The 21721-nt window shown below is 57.4% G+C and overlaps 1 protein-coding gene across 2 annotated transcripts; it reads right to left on the reverse strand.

The window, feature by feature from the left end:
- Positions 1-1917: 1917 nt before the first annotated feature.
- On the reverse strand, positions 1918-21134 carry SLC6A7 (solute carrier family 6 member 7). Of its 2 annotated transcripts, none has more exons than XM_046000951.1 (14): positions 15571-16840; positions 15248-15431; positions 13165-13296; positions 12745-12979; positions 12106-12244; positions 11229-11363; positions 9985-10088; positions 9733-9857; positions 9220-9332; positions 8853-8984; positions 8273-8372; positions 7971-8071; positions 7275-7442; positions 1918-4006 (listed from the first exon to the last, which is right to left on the reverse strand). In XM_046000951.1, exons 1-14 carry the CDS (start codon positions 15664-15666, stop codon positions 3797-3799), a joined length of 1974 nt encoding a protein of 657 aa, XP_045856907.1. In that variant the 5' UTR covers positions 15667-16840; the 3' UTR covers positions 1918-3796. The 2 variants fall into 2 exon arrangements, with proteins under 2 accessions (XP_045856907.1, XP_045856908.1); XM_046000952.1 differs by lacking the exon at positions 15571-16840 and adding an exon at positions 20303-21134 and having other exon boundaries at positions 1919-4006.
- Positions 21135-21721: the final 587 nt, after the last annotated feature.

A 21721-nucleotide genomic window follows, 5' to 3' on the forward strand; every position in this document is an offset into this window, starting at 1 on the left:
GGGTTGTCTCTGGGCTGTCACGGCTACCCAGGTGTAGGGCTGAGCCAGGCTCCCTGAACACTCCAGGAGCCCACTCCTGATGGGGAATGAAGGGCATATGGAGGACAGACCTAAAAGGATGGCTCGGGGTCCCATGGATGGAAGGGGAAGACACTGGAACAGGAAGCCTGGGCCTGCTCAGGGCACCATAAAAGGTGAACGTGGCTGGGGTGGTAGAAGGAAACAGAGGGGGAAGGACCTACTGAGAACCAAACACAGGAGACTGTGTGACCCTGGTGCTGTTGACCCTGACTTGACCCTGCAAATATGGCTGACCCTAATGGTGTGGGGCCCTCTCCCCTGCCCTCTCCTGCTCCCCTTCCACCTTCCGCCTCCCAGATATTTGCTCTCACAGATCATAGGCTAGAAGGGACTGCGGATGGTCAGTGCCCCATCTCAGTGCTTCCCAGTGATCCCCAAGAGCACGCCATCTCTCATGAGTCCTAGAACATTCCTAGAAGAGGAATGAAGGGCCCCAGGACACTCTCTCCACACCTGAGCCAGGCACAGATGCTGTCTCCCAGCCCTTCACTGCCCCTCCACCTGACCTGAGTCTCCCCGGGTCAGGGGGCCACGGACACAGAGATCAGCTGAGAAGGAGAGCAAAACACGGATTAGGGGTGGGGACCCCGGGCCTGGCCCCAGCTCCCATATGTTGTCACCACGGGCCACGGCTCTGCTAATCTCCAGTCTCTGCAGAGCCAGAAAAATGAGACATTTCTCACAGAAATCCAAACTTCCAGCTTCTCTTAAAAAGCTGGGCTATCTGGCAGCCTGGGTCCATGCTTGTAGGGGCAGCCTCCCGGAAAGAGAGGCAGGCTTTCTTCTCTCGTGCACCAGGTCCCCACCACTGACTCATCACGGCCACCCTCTCTGGGGACCAGTCCCCACCTGCTCTCCCGCTCACACCTACTGGCCGCTCAGCCTGGTTCTGCAGGCACTGGGCTTGTCACCTGCTAGGGCATTCTAGCATTCCAGGCAAGGGTTCTACTCCAAACAGGGCTGAGGTCTTCCATGGGCTGTCCACTATGCAGCCATGGGTTCCTCTCATCTGCTCCCGCTGCCGTCAGGCCTGGCTGGGGTCTGCTCTGAGCCAGGGCCACCTGAGGTCAATAAAGGGAGGGGCGGGGGCTGTTGGGAGGTGACAGAGGCGGGAGAAGGGTGAGGCGGCAGGACAGCCTGTCTGGGAGCAGCAGGAATGGGAAAAGCAGGACGGATGGGAAGATGGGGCCCAGGGAGGACAGACCAGGAATCTCAGGCCCCGGGGGGCCAGGGCAGTGAGCAAGTGCAAGGGTAGCCAGAGGCAGCAAGGCAGGGGAAGTGGGGGGTGGGGTGGGGAGGTGAAGCTGGTGGGCTCCCTAGGCTCCTAGAGGCCTGCAATGGCCAACTGGGAATCTGGTTGAAGAGAAGGCCAGACTTCTAGGATCACCCATTCTGGATGCCCAGGACCCCAGGCTGCAGCCAAGAGGTTGGGCAAGGAGTCTGCACAGGACCACGGCTGGGGCCTGGGACCTGTCCTAGAAGGAGCGGGGGAGGGCCTGGAGAGGGTTCCCCCCTCCCCCCAACCCCCCTTTGGGATCACGGAGCTGGCGCCAAGGGCTCTGTGAGCAAGGCTGGAGCCTGCCCCCAGGGTGTGGGAAGAGGCACCTTGAATTGTGAAGGCCATTCCTGAGCCTACAGCAAATTAGCAATCCCATGCTCTTCCTCCATCTAGAGCCTCAAACAAAGAGGGGCAGGAGGGGGCCTGGCCTTTTGTTAGGGGAAATTTATTAATATCTAAAAGATGCAGCAGCCCTTCCTCTCCAACCCCCCATCAAAGCTTTCACAAACACCTGGGCCTCGCATTTGAAAGGCCCTGGGGCTCTTTTATGTGGCCAGGTCCTGCCAGGAGGGGGTGGGCAGCACCAGGAAATTCTTCCAGCCTGGGAAACTCAGGGCTTCTCCCAACCCGGGGCTTCCAGCCCCAGCTACACCTGCTGGTAAGGCCGGAGAGCAGCTGGAGCCAGGAAGGGGAAGGCCAGCTGCCCAGGTGTGCCTGCCTCCGCTGGGTAACCTCGAGCAAGTCTTCTCTTTGGAGGGCCTCAGTTTGCCCATACATATAATGGGGGCGAAGTGGCTTCCTTGTCTTCGCCGCCCTTCCTCAACCCACCGCCCCCACCACTGCCACAGAGAAACGGGACTGCATGTGTCAGAAGCTGGGAGAGCCAGGAAAGCGAACAGTTGAGCCTCAGTTTCCTCGTCCGTCTCAGCAGTAAGGAGAAGGGGTAAGAAGGATGACCTCATTGGTGTTTATTAACAATAAACCAATAGGACGTGAGTGGGTTGGGGGGACAGCAGGAAAGAAAGAGGGCACGCAGCCTGGCCCAGCTGCATGAGGGTGGCCTGTCACACTGGGACACACTTTCACTCTCTACCTTCGTCTCTCAGGGAAGGAGGGATCCCAGGGCAGCCCGCCTTGTGCTTGGGACCGAAGAGGCCGAGGCCTCTGGCCACAGGCCTGAGCTGTTGGCTGTCCTTGGCTCCCTGCCTCCACCCTCATGCCTGGGCCCAGAGGGGGCTTCATCAGGACAGACAGCCACGTGTGCGGACCACCTCCAAGCCTCTTGTTTGCCTTGGTGGCCCACAGCCAAGGTCAGTTTCCCAGCAGTGCCTGGAGCTGGAGGAGACAGTGAGGGCCACCAGAACAGGGAGAAGGGAACAGAGGGGCCTCAGGTCCCACTAGGGGCCCTCACTCCCAACTCTCCACCTGTTTGCTCTGTCCTAATCATGCCCATGGCTCCCGACATGGGAGGGCACAAAGTCCAGTGAGGGAAGCTGTGGGCCCTTCTCAGAAGTGTGGGGTCAAAATAAAATACATTAGTTTCTCTGGGGGGTGGAAAATGTGGGGACCTCCTCCTTTCCCCACCCCCACCGCCTCACTCAGGCCACCAGCCCCCCTTGCCTGCCCTTCACAGGCCTCCCACCTCCACCCCGTCCCCTCAAATCCACCCTGCATACCGATCCTGAAAGCTAGTCTATCTAAAGCACAATCAGATCATGCAAACCCCGGCCCGCCTCTTGTCCCATGCTCCCCCCGGCCCTCCTTTGTCCTTCCCGCCTGGCCCCTGCTGTAGCCTGGTAACACCGTGGGCTCGGCCCTGGGACACAGGGGATACATGGGGACCTCCACACCCTGCCCTCTTCCTCTCTCCCTCCCAAGTTGCCCATCCTCTAGGGCCCTCAGACCCTGCCTCTTCCAGGAAACCAGGCATAGGCACAGGAGCACACGGGGGTTTTGTCCCCCTTCACTTGCTAACCCTTGAGGCCTGGGGCCTTGTGGGCCTTGCCACACCCTAAGCATCCCTGCCCAGCTCAAGACTCTGGCTGTTTGCAATATGTGGGGGGGCAGGCTCCCCTAGAAAAGAGAGGAGTCCTGGCCCTGAAACAGAGGAGAGAATGATGCCAGCTGCCACATAAGAAAGGGAACTGGTTGACCAGGAGGTCTGGGGTCCAGCGTCCTCCACCATGTGACCTTGGTCAGGTCCCTCCTCCCTGGCCTCAGTTTATCCATCTGCACAAGAGGACTGAGCTTTGAGCAGGTTTGTGTGCGTGTGGGGAGAAAGGAGACAGAGGAGAGGCAGAGGCCATGAGAAAGGACTAGCCCTGGGGACCGGCATCACTGTGGTGACCGCCCAGGACCTCAGGCCTCTTGGGACCCCACAGGGCAGGGCTACCCCTCCGCAGCTGGGCAGGACCTCCAGGCCGCCATCTTCCTGTCTCACATCATAGACTCCTCCTCTTCGGCGATCTCGCGGTCCACCTCGATGGCCGTGTTCTCAAAACTGGTGATGCCCCCGTATTTGCGCATGTGCACCATCAGTGGCTTTGGTGACTGGCTCCCCGCTAGCGTGGCCACGTACATGCCAGTCCGGTTCTCCTCCAGCGACGGGCCCCAGTCCATGGCCGGTCGGCTGGCCTGCTGGAGCCGCTGTGGCAGAGCAAGGACAGCGGTGAAAACGGTGGGCGGCCGGTGCTCGTGGAGTGCTTCCTGCGGCCGGGCACTGGGTAGAGACCTCACTGTGTCCCCGGTGTCAGCCCTGGCGACCATCCTGGGGCGGGGGTGGGGGGGTAGGGCAAGGCGGTGGCACTTCCCCAGGGGAATAAGTCCCACTTGGCCACTCACAAGCTGGGTGGGGACATGGGATTTAAGCTTTCGGTGCTTGGTTTCCTCCTCTGTCACCTGGGGATCCTGCCACTCCTGCCACTCTGAATCCCATCAGCAGGCACCGAGACGGAGAACATACCAGGGGCGCTGCAGACAGGCTACCACTACATGCCAGCCAACAGGAGCCCACTCGGAGTCCCTTCCCCTAAATGCTGAGTCCTAAGCAGCCGGGAGTTTGGGGGAAGAGCCAGGAGCCGGGAGCACTGAGGCAGAGAGTGTCACTGACCCTCCAAGTGTCTCCCACTTGCTTCATCCTGACTCTGATTGTCTGACCTTTCCCTCTGCAGCCCCAGTTTCCATGGAAGGAGAGAGGTGACTAAGATAATGACTAAGTCTGGACATTCTAGAGTTCCTCCCCTTCCAAACCACATTCCCAAAGTCCTCTGCCCGACCTGCACGGAGAAGAGGCCCAGACCCTTGAAGGAGGATAGACGACCAACATTAAGTGGAGCCTACTGGGTGTCGATTCAAGGAGGATAATGTGGGCAGAGCCCTTAGCCCAGGGATCAGCATGGCCCCACACTCAAAGCCTGGGAACACTTACTGAACTGTTTTAGAGCACCGTACCCCCTGCCCAGAAACCTGCCTATGGCTCATCTTTGCCCTTGGAATAAGACCCAAATTGCCCACCACAGCCTACCTGCCCATCTACCTCCCTGACCTCAGCTCCTGCTACTCTCCCTCCACCCACCCCCACTCTGATCCAGTCTTGCCAACCTCCTTGCTGCCTTCAGACATGCCATCCCCTCCTGCCTCAGGACCTTTGCACTGATTGTCCTTCTGCTTGGAATGCTCTCCCCTTAGATATCTATTGATCACCTTGTGAGTTTCGGTCAGATGTCTGTCACGCCCTCACCAAGGTCTTCCTGGCCACCCTGGCCAAAATATTTTCCCTTCATTCTCTAGTCCTAAACTTTGCTTTTATTTCAGGGTTTTTTAAAAATTATTTTTTAAATGTAGCACTTACTACTACCTTTATGTATTTGTTTATTGTCTGTCTCCCACATTAAAATTCAAGCTCCTTGAGAACAAGCACTTAGATTTGTTCCAGCTGAACACTAGAACCTCAACCTGAGTACTCGGAATATTTTGGCTGCAGAGTCCCCGTGTAAGAGCTCTCTGCACACTGAGGAGAATTTGACAGCATCCCTGCTCTCTTCCCACTGGAAGCCGGTATCATCCCCTGTGCACACTATCCTCTTATGACAAGCAAAGTGCCTCCAGAAACTACCAAATGGCCTCTGAGAGCAGAATCACCCCCATGAGGATCCCCAAAGTGGAACAAAACATTCCCCGTGCTCCAGCTCTAGGCCGTGTGGGCTTCTTCAGTCCTCAGTGTCCCCATGAGAGAGCCATTAGGACTTTCACCCTCCACCCCCACAGATGTTATCTGGAAGCAAAATTCAGCGAGGTGAGCCAACTTGGCCAAGGTCACACGGGTGACAAGTGGTGATGCTATTTGAACCCGGGCAGTCTGACTCCATCCTAAACTTTTAAAACACTCTGCTTTTCCTGCCCTTCACAGTTCTGACCACACGGATAAGCTTCTTTTCTTCTCAGAGCAACCCTCAGGGGAGGAATCTTTGTCCTCACTTGAAGGACAGAGAAAAGCAAGGTTCAGAGAGGGGCGTTAACTCGCTTAGGGTCACACAGCTGGCAAAAGGCAGAGCCCCGATTCCTCCTAATGTGACAGTGCCGGAATCCCCGGTCTCTGAAGGCGGTACTCCAGGGCCGGGCAAGGACTCCCCTTGCAGTGCTCCCCACCCAACAACATGGCCCTCGGCCTGGCTGTTGGTGGCTGTGGAGATAGGGCAAGAGGGAAGTGTAGCAAAGCTTGGGAACCATGAACTTCCAGGGGACTGGAGCCCTCTGTCCTGAGCGACACCCCTCTCTTCCTTTCCTTTGCAGATACCTCAACTCTCAAGCAAGGAGATGCGTTGCCCTTGACAGCACAGGTGGGACCCCCCAACGTTGAGAGAAGGCTGGGGGTTTGCTCCCCATCCCCCAGCAGCTGGATCCAGAGCAGGGCCTGGGTCCAGGACTGCCCTGCGGTCTGGGCGCTGTGGCCATGACGCACTTGTGCTGGGGGCGGACTCGGAGCCTCCTTCCAGGTGCAGATATGAAGGTGGGGTGAGGGACAGCTGAGGACACAGTGGCACTGTCTGTGGAGTGGGGGCAGTGGTTGGAGGGGCACAGGAGGCTTGATATGTAGCCAGTTCCAGTGGTATAAATATTCCCACCAAGGTCGATGTCAAGTTATCGATGAGTTAACAACCAGCTCACAACATCCCTGAATATATAACAATTAGCTCTCATGAACCAGAACCAGCTGGCTCTGCCATAAGCCTGATGGGATATGTGGGGTATGTATGGGGGTCCCAAGGCTCTCTCCAGGCCCTAGCAGGCTCATTCAGCTCTGCTCACTGTGACAACCTCTCCCCACCAGAGGGGCTCCACATTCCATAGCCTTAGAAGGACAGAGTGCGGGGAGGCTCAGAGAGGGGTAGAACATTGCCGTAGTCACACAGCGTCACTGCACACCCACTCCCCTCTTCTGAGACCTGCAGACCCCCATGCCCAAACAGCTTGCATTCTCTGTGCTTCCTGGATCTCTTCACAAAGCCTGGCGAGGGCAGGGCTCCCACCATCGGCCCATTCCCAGGTCACCCACGGGCTGCAGCCCACCCTCTGGGGTCCCTCAGTCCTGCCTTCTGACCCTGAGTCAGGGGAAGCTCTGGACTGGTGACCAGAGTTCCAGTCTGGACCCCGGACCGACTAGCAGTGGGACACGTGTCCTCTCCCTATGGCATGTGGGCAGTGGGACATCCCCACGTCAGAGACCCCATGTGGTGCCAGAAACCACAGGGCTGGACCCTAAGCCCCCTGAGCCTGCCTCACCCCTAGCAGGTGAGAGGATTCAGAGCTCAGGCTACTGTCTGGAAAGGCCTGTGAGGCCCTGGGTAAGGTGTTGCGGCAGATGTCTTCTGTCCTAGCAGGTGGGCCCGGGGCAGACAAGGCGGCCCAGACTTACCTCCCAGAGCGAGCCCTCCTCCCGAAGCACGGCCACCAGCATGCCCGCTGGGATCATGAGGCAGGACAGCAGACCCATCAGAATGCCCAGCAGCTCTGCCCAGGCTGGGAACCGGTAGCTGCCGTACTCCGAGGGCTGGTACTTGACGATGCTGTACACCAACAAGGCCTGCAGGCAGGGGCCCCGGCATCACCGTGGGCTTTGGGCAGACCCTAGGTCTTAGGGCAGCCCAGGTCTGAGCACCTGAAGGCCCGGGACAGCCCAGCCCAGAGCCACCCGGTGTTGAAGAGAACCCCATCCTAAGCTGTATAGAACCTGAGACGGTCCCTCCTCTGGGCATTTGTGAGGCCTGAGACAGCCCAGCTTGGAAGCATCCAGTTTCTAAGACAGCCTGGGCCTGACCTCCAACTCACCAACATACCAGCCTAATGCCCCAGGCAGAAAGGCCCTGAGGAAAGGCCCTGAGGCCTGGAAAAGCCTCACTCATTTGGCTAGCTGCATGGGAGGCTAGACCCAGCACGGCTCCAAAAGCTGGGGGCATTGAGGCAGAGGGGAGTAGACCCAGATCCTGGCGCCCACCTGCCCCTCAGCCCTGACAGAGGTCTGCTCTGGGCCAGGACAGCCCTGCTGTACTGAATGTCCAGAGGGGGCCCCTCCTCTCAGCTCTGGGCCCCAGCCCTCCTTCCCCTTGGTTACCAGGAGCGTGGCCGGGGACAGGAACAGCCAGCAGGCCCTGAAGTAGAGGCCCGGCTTGAAGCCCAGCATCATGTGGATGTCCCGGCAGAACCTCTGGATGCCTGTGCAGGGGAGGGGGGAGGAGGATGGCCCCACCAGCATCCCCCACCAGCACCAGCGACTCCTCCCCCTCCCCCCCCACCGCTGCCCCATGGGAGACCCTGGCCCTTGGGACCTGGGACCCAGTGTAGGGGGGCTCCAGAGCAGACTCCCAGCCTCCCACCGTGGGGAGCCTCAACCCCCTCTCCCTCAGCGCCTCTCACCATACACCCGGGTGACGGCCAGGCATGTGGTGATCACCACCACCATGAGCCCGAAGCTGGCGCTGTAGTCATCCAGAAGCACCAGCCAGTACATGCCTCCCTAGAACACAAGTCACAGCTCTGGGCTTCCCTCAGCCCCGCCTCGCTCCCTGGTGCAGCCCCTTTTCAAGGCGGGGAGCAGCCCGGCCAGCGGTGATGGCAAGACGGTGGCCGTGTGACCACTGCCTATGCTGGGCCCTTCCCACACACCATCTTACTGGAGCCTGACAACAACCCTAGCTGTAGAGCCCATTTTATTGGTGGGAACGCAGGCTGAGGAAGGTGAAGCCTTTTGTCCTGAGGTCATCCAGCAAGTGTAGGACCCAGGCTGGAAGCTGGGTCTTCTCTGTACCTTGGAGCCAGGACCCTGGGCCATAGGCCACGTTGCCCTTGGGGAGTGGGCCTGGGTGGCCTCTCAAAGCAGCAGCAGGGACCCCGGGGCAGAGTCGCCTGCCCCCACCCCAGCTGCCTGGCCTTGCCTCCACCCATACCCGCACCACCCCACCCCCGGGCTGCCCTCCCTCCTCACAGCAGAACTCACATCGGTGGTGAGGACCAGCCCCATCAGGTACATGGCCACGCAGATGAGCCCCGAGAACACAGCCTTCTTGGGCCGCAGGTAGTACGGGAACTCATCTGTCACGGCTGTCACAATGGTCTCCAGGAAGGCAAACTGGGGGAGGGCAAAAGAGGGGGAGGTCAGAATTTGGCCCCCACCACACACCTGTACACACGTGCATGGACACACACACTCACACAGAGACACACACATCACACAGACACAGACAGCTACGTCCCACACACAGCTACATACACAGATACACAGATGCATATCCCACGTGGACGGACACACACACACACATGGACACACCCCCCACAAGGTGCCCGCTGGCACAGACCAGGCTCACCTGACTATCCAAGCCCAGAGTCAGGAGCATAAAGAAGAAAAGGAAGGACCAGAAGGGCGACAGAGGCAGCATGGTCATGGCCTGTGGGTAGACGACAAAGGCCAGGCCAGGGCCTGGGCCAGGCACACAAAGGGTCAGCAGACTGGGGCACAAGGGGGCCCTCACAGGCACACTCAAACACACACAGTCGCTTCCACCCCCGTGCGCACGCTCATTTAGTCAGATGCAGACATGTACCCTAGTGCACACTTTCAACACTGAACCCCTAAACCCCGGCCAGGACGCCGTCGGTGCTCAATGAACACAGCTTGACAAGATAAATGAACTGATAAGGAGTGCAGGAAGAAACACAAGACAATATAAAACCTCATTTGAATACACTTCTGTATACCATCATCCACACAAACAATCCTGCTAACACACAGATGTGGACTTGTCCTCCGGCACAAGACACTGATTCACATCATCGTCCACACCCCCGCCCCTCACCCCGAAGCTGGCTTGCCTGCCCACCTGCTTTGGCTACTTGGTCCACAGGCACACCAAGCTCCTGAGACATGTAGCCCAGCACAGAGAAGATGGCGAAGCCAGCCAGGATGCTGGTGATGGCATTGCCCAGAGTGACGATGAAGGTGTCTCTGCCGGGGGGAGTACAGGCACACAGGAGCAGGCCAGAGTGAGCTGGCCCTGCCCCACAACAGGGCCTGCCCTGGCTGGCCACTCTCCTCCCCACTCCGGCCCCGCGGTCTGGGAGGCTGCACTGACCTGTAGATGTTCTGGTGAAACGTGTTATAGGAGGCGAAGGTGAGGAGACCCCCGAAGCCCACACCCAGGGAGTAGAAGATCTGAAGAGCAGCTTCGATCCACACCTGTGGCAGGGAAGGATGCAGATGGACAGCAGAGAGAAGGGGCTGGAACACTGCGACCCTGTCCAGAGGGTCACGGAAAGAGGAGGGAGGAGGTGGGGTGGGAGCTAGTCCACAGGTCCAGGGACGGCGTGGTGGAGAGCCTGGCTCCAGGTGATGTGGGCTGGGAGCAAACCCCGTTCCAGCACTTACACGGCGGGACTTGGGTAAGTCCCTTTCCCTCTCTGGGCCTCAGTTTCCCCATCCAGGATCTAGATGATGGCTATGCTTGGTCCAATTCTGAAGGAAGTAGTGTCTTATGTAAATTTCCGGTAGATCCGTATTGACAAGCCCATGGATCCCCTTTACTTCCTCCCTGGAGTTGGAGGGACCGGGATTTGATTCCAGCTCCCCTACTTCCAGGCTGTATGGTGTAGGCAAGCCCCATCACCTCTCTGAGCCTCGGGTCCCACCTCTGTAATGCACGGATAGGAACACCAGCTCCCTTATAGGGTGGTGGTAAGGATTAATGACTGCATATGTGCGAAGGGCCAGGGCAGGGTCAGGCAGTCGGCAATTAATAAACAAGAAACGTCAGCTGTCAGCACCACTATTTCTGTCATTACCAATGACCTCCTTGGGGTTTGGAATCAGAGAGCTGTGGGTTCGAATTCCAATTCTGCCTCCCCCTAGCTGTGTGATCTTAAGCTTATAACTCTTTCGGGCCTCAGTTTCTTCATCTGTAAAATGGGAGAAAATGTCTACCTTTTTTTAAGGCATATATATATGTTAATATATATATTATATATATTATATTATATATATTTATATATATATTAATTAATTAATTTATTTATTTATTTTAGTAATCTCTACACCCCACGTGGGGCTCAAACTCATGACCTTAAGATCAAGCGCCACACCTCCTCTAACTGAGCCAGCTGGGGCCCCCAGAATAATGCCTACTTTGTAGGACAGTGAAGAATAAGAAATGAAAAGGACATACACTGTTGAGTGCACGCCAAGCACAGGGTCTGATACTGAGGACCCTCCACCGGGAGGATTCCTAACCATTGCCCTTCTTTTCCCCAGGGAGCCCTCCTCCTTCTACTCCCTGGCTCAGGCCTGACCCCTCCCTCAGCACCCCAGCCCAGAGAGCCTCACCTTGGAAGACAGCAGGTGGTGGAACTGGGGGGTGAGATAGAACTGGATGCCCTTCCAGGCCCCTGGGAGGGTGACTCCTCGGACCAGCAGCATGAGCAGAATGAGGTAGGGGAACGTGGCCGTGAAATACACCACCTGAGACGTGGTAAATGGGGATGGAAGGCAGGGGTGAACTTCCTTCCACCCTGCTCCTCTTCCAGAAATCTCCATCTTACCTAACTCGCCTCCCCAATATTTGGGGAGGCTGAGCTGAGAACAGCCATTATCCATGATGCTTCTCTTTCCCTCCCCGCCTCCCTCCCTCCCTCCGCACATGGATCCCTCGTTAAAGTCCTGTCGCTGCTTCCCAAGGCGTCCCAGCCCACCCACCCCCTCCAGCCCTACGAGCCCCCCTCCAGGCCACCCTGGGTCTTTGCCTGGAGGCCTTGCCTAGGGCTGATGAGAGTCTCCCCCTTCCTTTCCCCGCCCCGCCCCCTGCCCATGCAACCCCTCCCTCCCTGTGTGATTATCAGCCATGGCACATTCCCAAAACCCCCTCCCCATCCTGACTCATAGACCCACCTTCCAAACATTCACCAAACACTTGAGGAGCCTCTTCAAGGTCCCAGGCAATTGGTTAGGATACAAACCTGAGTCACCCATAGGTCCTGTCCTTGGAAGGTTTCCAGCCTGGTGAACCAGCCTGGCCACTGTCCATCCTTACCTCCACGTCTTTCTTCAGACAGTGCCTCCAACGCCTACTCCCCACCCCTACCCTCAACCTCTGCCCCGTTGATGTCTGTTCATCCTATTGGACTCAGTCCGTGCCCTGCCACCTCCTCCGGGAAGTCCTCCCACCTCCCAGCCCCTTGAGCCTCTAGGACCCCCTAGGCCTCACCTTGCCCGAGGACTTGACTCCCTTGAGGATACAGAGGAACACGATGACCCAGGCCAGCAGCAGACAGAGGCAGAGGTTCCAGCGGATCTCCCCAGGACTGCCAATGCCCTGGCTGCCTTGGATGTGGAGGACGTAGCGGCTGTGGGGGAGGAAGATTTGAGGGTCCTCAGGTCACCCTGCCACACTCCACAGGCATGCGGGAAAGCTGTGGCCAGCAAGGTCACCCTTACCAGTGTCCTCACCATCACGATTACCAGCCAGACTCTACTGAGCAGGGTTACCCAACAGGCTGGTGGCACATTCTCTGCTTTCCTTCCTTTAATCCTCACAACAACCCCCCCGAATGCCATGACCACACCCACTTCATAGACAAAGCCCCGGAAGCCAAGGATGTTGTGTAAAGTCACACGGCTGGTCAGCGAAGAGCTGGGATTAGAACGCGGGGCCCACCTAACACCAGCTCCTGGATTGGCCTTCACGAAGCCCCCGGGGATGCCGGCCCATTCTTGCCCCCCCCACCCATCGCCCCCAGTAGCTTGGGGCCCCTCCCAGCACCCCTTTCCCACCTCCCACACTTCCCCCACTGCCCCCGGCAGCTCGGGGCCCTCCCAACCAGCTGCAGGCCGGCAGTGGCCTGACCTCCAGTACTCCTCGCTGGGGCTGACGGTGCTCGTGAGGTTGAGGGGCAGGGCCCCGTTGCCGTCCTTGGAGCCTCTGTGCTCGAGGCAGAGGTCCGTGTTCCACCAGTTGCCACAGTGCTCCCAGGGCAGGTTGCTGGTGAGGGAGGCGAAGAGGTAGAAGAGCACGTAGGCGATGATCATGTTGTAGTAGATGGCCACCAGGCCTACGATGAGCAGCATGGCCGCGCCGGCACCTGGGCGTGAGGGACAGGGGGTGGCCCTCAGGTGAAGCCTTCCTGAGGCCAGGCTGTGCGGCCTCCGGCAGCCAGCCCTTCTCTGGGCTTCACTTCTGTCTCTGCCTAGAGGCTGGGGCATGGGAGGGGGTCAACCTCCCTGCCTCCCCGGGGCACCGGCCCCTGCGGGGACTGGAAGTCCTCACCTTTGAAGAGGGGGCTGATTTTCCAGACGGCCAGGGGTCCCAGGCTGGAGAACTGGCCCAGAGAGAGCTCGAGGAAGAAGAGGGGGATGCCACAGATGGCCAGCATGAGGAAGTAGGGCACGAGGAAGGCACCTAAGCGGAGCGGGAGGGCGGTCAGGGAGGGTCTCCGGCGGATGGGTACGTGGATCGCTCTCCTCAAGCCCTGCCCTCCCCGATGGCAGACACCTGCGACCCCAGGGAGTGCCTCTCCTGTGGATGGGGACGACCTTTCACACCAGATCACTGAGGGCTTGCTGGGGCTGGTGGGGATTTACTCACCTCGGCAGCCCCGGTGCCCAGGGCAGGGCTGGGCTCAGGGCAAAAACTGAGGGAGGGGCACCTGGGTGGCTCAGTGGTTTAAGCCTCTGCCTTCGGCTCAGGTCATGATCTCAGGGTCCTGGGATCGAGCCCCGCATCGGGCTCTCTGCTCAGTGGGGAGCCTGTTTCTCCTTCTCTCTCTGCCTGCCTCTCTGCCTACTTGTGACCTCTCTCTGTTAAATAAATAAAATATTTAAAAAAAAAAAAAAACTGAGGGAATGAAGGGATATATGAGTGAATTCCCTGCCAGAGAAAGTGCAAACTCCTCAGTAGGAAATGAATGCCCTCGGGATTTGGCCTCAGTCTACCTCCCCTGGTCCTCTCTGCCCAGCCACCTGGGGTGCTTCTGGCTGCCACCATTGGTCCCAAGTACCCAATATCCTTCCCCATTTGCTTCCCCCATTGACAGCCAGCTCCTTTAGAAGACTGCCTACCACTATAGGGCTCCGGAAGGGCCATCAATCACACCAGCTGCCCCCCCAAACCCAACCCTTCAGGGGCTCGGGTCCCAAGGCAGGCCAGTTAGAGACCTTCCCTGTGGTCCTCTACAGCCCCACCCAGAGAGAAGAGCTCTGGGGATGAAGTCATTGTCCCAGGAGAAAAGGAGGTCAGCACCCGGAGAAAAACAGATTTAGGAGCCAGGGAAAGGGAGAGCCCACAGAACTGTGGCCATTAAGGAGTTCCTAGAGCGTCAGAGAGGGGGCTCCAGTCCCACACTTCCAGGTCACGGCAATTGATCTTGTCCTCGCCCCATCCCCTCCTGTTTGGGTTTCTGCCACTCCACCAAAAGGTGTCTCTTCCATGAGTCTGGCAGAGACGGGAGGAGGCTTCGGGTGGGCAGGAGCACACTGGCTCTGGAGAAGGTAGTCCTGGAGGTGGAATGTAGGGTTGGCCACCGGGTGACCTTGGACAAGGAACTTGGCTTCTCCAAGCCCCGGTTGTCACATCAGGATAACCATGCCCGCCCGGGAGGGTTGTCATCAGGGTTAAATGCCTGGGGCTGGCAGATGGTGAGTGCTCACCCCAGCTATCGTTAACGAGACTCAGAACAGTGACTTGATGGCGAAGCAGGGTCAATAGAGGATTTGTTTAAGATGGGACAGGCTTCGCATTTGTAGTGTGAACGGAAAAACCAGGAGAAGAGGACAGACTGAAGATTCACAAGCAGGAAGGTCTGGTGGGGTGAGGTCCCGGAGGGGGTAGGGGACAACTGTGAGAGTACGGTGATTGCTGCCAGGCAGGTACAGCCTGCCGTTCTGAAGCGGAGGCAACTTCGCTGCCCATCACTCAGGGCCCTGGACGTGCCCAGGCTTCGGGGGAGAGAGGAGGAGGTATTTGGGTGATGAAAAAAGACAAGGCAGAGAGAGCTGTCTTCTCCCAGCCCCAGTTCACTGCTTTCAGTGAATTCTGCTCAAGACCACATAGGAGGGCGCCTGGGTGGCTCAGTGGTTTAAGCCGCTGCCTTCGGCTCAGGTCATGATCTTGGGGTCCTGGGATCAAGTCCCGCATCGGGCTCTCTGCTCGGCGGGGAGCCTGCTTCCCTCTCACTCTCTCTGCCTGCCTCTCTGCCTACTTGTATCTCTCTCTGTCAAATAAATAAATCTTTAAAAAAAAAAAAAAAAAAGACCACATAGGAGATGGTGGCCAAGGCCACTAAAACCTCCCTCTTCCCCAAGCCTTGGCCTATGAGCCTAGACGCCCCTCCAGCAGGCCCTCCGGCCCCTACCTCCTCCGTTGGTGTAGGCGCGGTAGGGGAAACGCCAGACATTGCCCAGGCCCACGCAGTAGCCAATGCAGGACAATAGGAAGTCCAGCTTGCCGGTCCAGTTCCCCCGGTCCGCGGCGAAATCCACGTCCAGGTCTACATCGCCCTGGTCACTGGGGGTCATCAGCAGGTCTGGGGTGATGGGCTGCTGGTAAAAGAGACCAAAGAGGTGAGGCCAGGTTGGAACTGTGACACAGCCCACTCCACCCCCAAAATAAGAAGATGAAATCAAACAGGGCTGATGCAGAGATACTCTATGGGTTGAGAAAATCCACTGCTCTTACCTGGGCTAATATTTGCAGGAGCTTCTTGGGGTGGCTGGTCGCTACAAACTTAGGAGGGCTGCAAGGTGGCTCGGGCGCTAAGACAACCACCTTCATCTTATTCGGTGAACACAGAGGTCAGATCAAGGGATGGTCCTTGATTGATGACGACGACGACAATGACCTTCATAACATTTACCCTGTCTTGAGCTCTTACTATGTGCTCAGTGCACTAAATGTTTTACCTGACTTCATTCTCAAAACAACCCTATGAGCTAAGAACTTGTCTAAGTGCTGTTTCAATCATGAGGCCCACTGAGGCTCAGAGAGGAGTCATGACCTGCCGAGGTTTTACAAGGCTGAGGGGTGGAGAGCCAGGTCTCATGCCCAGAGCTTCCCAGCCTCAAAGCCTGCATCTTCAGCCTCCAGTGGTGGCCTTTTGGCTACTCCATTCTGGGCACCGTATTTTGAGAGAGACACAGGTAGCTCGGAGCATGTTTACAGGGCAGGTGGCCAGACAGGAGCGTTTCGGGAGAAGCAATAATAGGAGGACAGGGGAAGGAGCGGGGGCCCTCAGCACAGAAAGAAGAGGACTTGCAGAGAACATGGCCTCCCCCGAGGGAGGAGTCCGATTTATGCTCTGGTGGCTCAAGGAGGCCTACAGAGGCCTGTGAATCATATAGTTCATGAGCAGGAAGAGGCTACTGAGTTCAGATCTATCTCACAAAAGTCATAATCTTCTTGTCACTGCGGGAGAGATGCAGGCACAGAGGGGAACGGAAGCCAGCTGTCCCTAAGATCCCTGTCTGCCATTCGGGGAGGGTGGGGAAGTACACTGGGCCTTCTCCCTCCAGACTGGGGCCGGAAAAGTGAGGCCCTCCTCCAAATGCTTGAAATGCTGGCTGGAGGGAGCATCTAGGAGCTGCCCAAGCTGAGGGTCTGCAAGGAATCCCAAAGATACCAGGGTAGCTATCTAAAATTCAGAGAGCGATTCCCCCAAAGTGTCTCCTGGAATGGATCACAAGGAAAGGACAGCCACGCCCTTCCCACTTGCCTCCGAAATTCACACCCATAACAGAGAAGGATGGAGAAGCTAAGAAGGCCAATTGTCTAATAATGTCATGGTTCTGAGAGAGGAGAAAGGACTCCTGCTTCTGCTGGGGAATGGTTATAAGAAAACAGTGATACCTCTGGACTGAGTGTCAAGAGACTACAATTCTCTTCCCAGGTCTGTGTCCCTTCATGGTGTGACTGGAGAAAAGAGTTTTCTGAGCCTCAGTTCCCCATCTCTACACTGAGGGGATTGAATAAATCAGGGTCTCCAAAAATACATCCCTTATGATATTCATAGGTACTCAGTGTAAGAAATGGATTCTTTTTTTTTTTTTTTTAAGATTTTATTTATTTATTTGACAGACAGAGGTCTCAAGTAGGCGGAGAGGCAGGCAGAGAGAGAGGAGGAAGCAGGCTCCCCAATGAGCAGAAAGCCTGATTCGGGGCTTGATCCCAGGATCCAGGGATCATGACCTGAGCCAAAGGCAGAGGCTTTAACCCACTGAGCCCTCCAGGTGCCCCAAGAAAAGGAATCTTGAGACAAAAAAGTTTGGGGGACTCCGAGTTAACACAAAGCAAAATAGTTTTCTTTGCTGCGGGACTTGTCAGATCCTTTAATGCACCAATACCCACGATAACTGCCTAGAATAGACAGTATTCTGCAATTCTATTTAAGAAAAGGGTTTTAAGAAGCTAGTATGCTGAGATTTACTCAGAGAAATGTAGGTCTATCTGTTCATCTTCTGGCTCTAATGGTTTGTGAGAAAAGCTTCACCAGAGACTCCCCTAAAGACATTTGGCAATGGATGAAGACCAGATCAGATCCTAGCACAGGGACTTGGTGATTGTCTACTGATCAGATATTTTTTTCCCCTAAAACTGCCCTTCCTGATACGAGTCAAGTAGGTGTCTACACACAGATTGGGTGGTGGCAGAGGAGGCTTTGCGGGGAATTTGTCCTATGAGCATTGCCAGGATAAAGACGGTGAAAGGAGAGTGCAGGTGTCATAGGACTGGAGGTGTCTCGGGACAGTGACAGGGTCGGGGCAGTGATTTTGGGGGGGCAGAATGGAGGAATAGTCTTGGGCTGGCTCTCAGTCACAGTGGCGACCATGGCAACGATTCTGCCCTAGGCTGGCTATTGGCCAGAGGGGCAGTGGTAACATAGACAGCCTGGCATTATTATGGGAGATGGTGATGCTGACGATAATGAACGTGGGCTTGCGGTGATCTCAGACATCCTGGGCTGAGGGTAGCGGCAGCCCCCAGACCTATCTGAAACCCACCCCCAGCCTCTGATGCTGCTTTCCATGAGGTTACTTCCCAGCTGGGTGAGCATTGGCCCCCTAGAATCACTCCCTGCCAGGTGAACTCCGGGAGGAATGGAGGACCAGCCTGTTGACACTGACCCCGGAAATGGGGTAGTGTGGCAGTCTGGTCACCCTGTGAGCCCCCAGCCCTGTTCAGGCCAGCTGGCAGGAGGGCCTAGTAATGAGGTTCCTCTGATCCCTCCTGAGAAGCTGCTGCCCTTTCTCTGCTCACAGAGCAGTCCCGGCTCTCTGTTTCCATGGTGACAAGAGTTCCAAGAGCAGGATGCTGCCAGCTCTCCTGTCCCCCTCCTCCCCCAATCAGAGGGAAGCCTGATCCTGCTCCAGGCACAGGGGATTGAGTCCTCCAAAGATGAGCCAATCCCAAAACCACCCGGAGCCCCCAACCCCACCATGGGATGAATCCCAGGAGGCCGGCATGGACAGGATGCGACTGGCTGGGAGACAAGCACCCCAGTCAATGGGGCAGGGTTGGAAGGAAGCTTAATGAGTCGCTTCACACTTCCGCCTGGGTGTGAAGATCCCACCCCCGATTCCCCCACTGCCTATCCCAAGTCACGCAGAAACATAATCCTGAGTTTGCCAGACCTGCACCCCCTCTTTTAGGGACCAACAGATGTAGGTCACCAGCAGTGGCAGGTGCTGGAAGAGGTTAGCCTGCCCCAAACCCAGGCTCTCATACCTTCTTCAGGATGAGAAAAATAATAGAAATCTGGAGTCCAACTTCATTGCTGTGCAGATGAGGAAACTGAGTTTCAAGGAGGGGAAGGGATAAGCCCAAGGTCAAATAACAAGTTAAAGGCAGAGCAAGATCAGAATCCACATCCCTGACTTTCAGCCCAGTGTTCATCTCTGAACAACACTGCTCCTTTGCTGATACCTGGCATTTCCTCCCTCCCTGTCCCCTTCACCTTGAGACCAAGGGAGAGGACACTGAGGCCAGGTGGCCCCACCCCTGCCCTGTGGGCCCGTGGGTCACTCGGTCCATCTTTAGGAAAGCTGCATCCCCCATGTCTGTTTCCTCTTGTCTATAAAATGGGGATAGCAAGACCCAGCCCCTAGAATTTTTGGAGGCTTACACGAGATAAGGCTTTACAGAATATGGCTGTTTACACACCGTGTGGCACGGTGGCAGTGAGGGGCAGGAGCTCTTGTGGGGAGAGAGAGGAAAGAGGAGAGAGTAAGAGAATGGAAAAGAATGGCAGGCAGGACCCAAGAGACCCACAAATGGCCCCAAGAAGTCATTCGCGGCAGTGAATAAAAAGACCCACTTAGCCGCTCCACGCCCAGCTACGCAGGGGCAGAAGGCTTGAATGGGGCAGGGGATGGTCAATAACACCAGCCCCTGTGAGCTCTCTCTCCCATCTACATCTGCCAGCCCCTGTGGGGTCACTACATCCCCCAAACCCCGCTCAGGGACAGTGGGGCTTGCTTTGGTGCCTTGATACTGGAGCTGGATTGGCAAATGACAGTCCAGCTTAGAGAATGGACTTGCCCAAAGTCACAGGGTAAGTGGCATCTGCAGAAATAGTGCCCAGGAGTTCTGACTCCTTGGCTAGGACTCGTACTTTTAAGCCAAAAGCCAGAAAACTTGACCCAATACTCTCCCTCCCCGCTCCCCCGCAGGCTGGGAGGTCTAACTCCACAGGAAAGGCGGAGAGGGGCTCCAGAAACACAGATTTGGCCCCCTCTCTCATGCCAGCTTTCACCCCACCCCCATATCCCTTGGGTCTCCCGTTTCCTTCCTCCCCGCCTTTGCCTCCAGTCAGCCCTGCTGACGGGCAGCCTGGGGTCTTAGCAGGGAAGCTAAAGCTGGTTCGAGGGAGCAGGTGGCGGCCCCTGCAGGGCAAAACCTCGGGCAGGAAAAACAGCGTCTCCCTGCTGGTTCTCGGAGGTTGCTTCAGTGTAGAGCGCGCGGCTGAGGGCCAGAGCGGCTCCCCGCCCCCACCCCCGAAATTAGTCCCCCTCAAGGCTGGCGCTCAGTTATTCTAACACCCCCAACCCCAATCAGGCCCTGGGGGAAATGGGTGAGGGACTGGGAAGGGGCGGGCGCCTGGCCCCAGCCACCCCTACCCCTTGCCTCCTGGGGTTGCAGACACCTGTTCGAAGGACCTGGCCCAATGAACCTCAGCCCCATCACACAACACCCCGACCCCCAGATGGGGAAGGCCATGTCGCCACCCTCCACTCCACCTCTGCAGGCCGTGACCCCGCCCCTCCTTGCCACCTAGCTCAGCCTTGCCTCCCCCAGAGCCCTGAGCCGGTCCAGGTGCCCTCTCCGACCCTCCCCGGGCCTGAATGGGGGCGGGCCTCTGCACCCCTCCCTCAGGTGTGCTCCCGCCCCCGTGTGCGCCCGGGTCTTCCTGCCCTACCTTGCGCTGGTGAGCTCCCTGGAGCTTCTTCATCTTGGAGGGCGGGTTGCCGGGGCTTCCCGGCTTGGCTTCCCCTGAGAGCAGAGAGCGAGCGAGGGAGCCCGAGATCGCGCCGCCGGCCGGCCGCCGCGACTTTGCCCCGGCGGCTCCCGCGCACCGGCTTGGGGGGGTGGGTGCGGGCGCGGGCGCAGGCGCTGCCGTCTGTCGGCTGCGGGCGTGGGGCGTGGGGCGCGGGCCGGGCGCTGCCAACGCTCTGCTTCTCCCTGCGCAGCGCCCGAGCCTGGGGAGGGGTGCACGGCTGCGCCCGCGGAGGCACCCAGACAGACTGGCTGACGGACGGACAGCGGGGGGATGCGCGCGCCCCCGCACGCAGAGCTGCGGATTGGAGGGGCCCCGAGCGCGGGAGGAGGGGGGTCTGCGACGGAAACCCTCAGAGGTCTGGAGGCCTCGGCCACCGTCTCCTGCGTGACCTTGGGCAGGTAACCTGCCCTCTCTCGGCCTTCCTTTCCCTAGTTGGGCGATGAGAGGCAGGCCACGTGCCTGGACACCAAGGGACGGGTCCTGGGTTCCAGCTATCCGGTGCCTCCTCTTCTTTGCTGTGTGACCTTGCCCACGTGACTCAAGCTCGCCGCGCTTTTCCAGATGAAAGCTGCCTTTTCATCTGGAAAATGGGGATAAGAATCTTACGTCCCTTACCGTGATGTGAGGAATCCGGGGAGATTGTGCATAGAAAACACATGGTACAAGGCCTGGCACGTAGTAGGGCTCAGCTGACACTATAAGTTGCCCACTCCTGCCACAAAGGAACGGGGGCCATGAATCCCGTACGTATTCAGTCGTCCAAGCGCTCAATATTTATTATGCCAGATCCCGGGCTAGGTCTTACTGTCTCAACACGGCGACCCGGAGAGACAGACGGTGTCATCCCTACTTTACAGATGAGGAAACTGAAGTCAGAGAGGTTAAGTTCCTCGCTCAAGGTCACAGAGCTAGTGAGTGACACCAGTGACAGTCGGGCCTCATGGACCTTCTGGGTGGTGTGGAACATTTATCCTTTTGCTGGGATGAAAGAGATACAAGGAGGTTTGGCCGAGAATAGACAGGGCAAGTGTCACTGTGTGTTGTGACGGCTTGTGACTTAGATCACGAGCACCTGGTTCCTCTCTGCCAGCATTAAGATCTCAGGAGTGTTATAATTTTACATCTCTAAAATGAATTTACATCAGCGATGCCATGTCTGACCGACCTCTCTGAACGTTGTGAGGGTCTGTGCGAGCCTGTGACTAGGAGGGGAAATTATTAGCTGGGGTGTTCATACCCATGGGTCTGGTAGATGCTAGTGGACCCAGCATATTTATTATAAATCATGCACCTTTGGGGCATCTGGGTGGCTCAGTGGGTTAAAGCCTCTGCCTTCGG

This window comes from Meles meles, chromosome 3 (assembly GCF_922984935.1).
Source record: "Meles meles chromosome 3, mMelMel3.1 paternal haplotype, whole genome shotgun sequence".
Lineage (NCBI taxonomy): Eukaryota > Metazoa > Chordata > Mammalia > Carnivora > Mustelidae > Meles > Meles meles.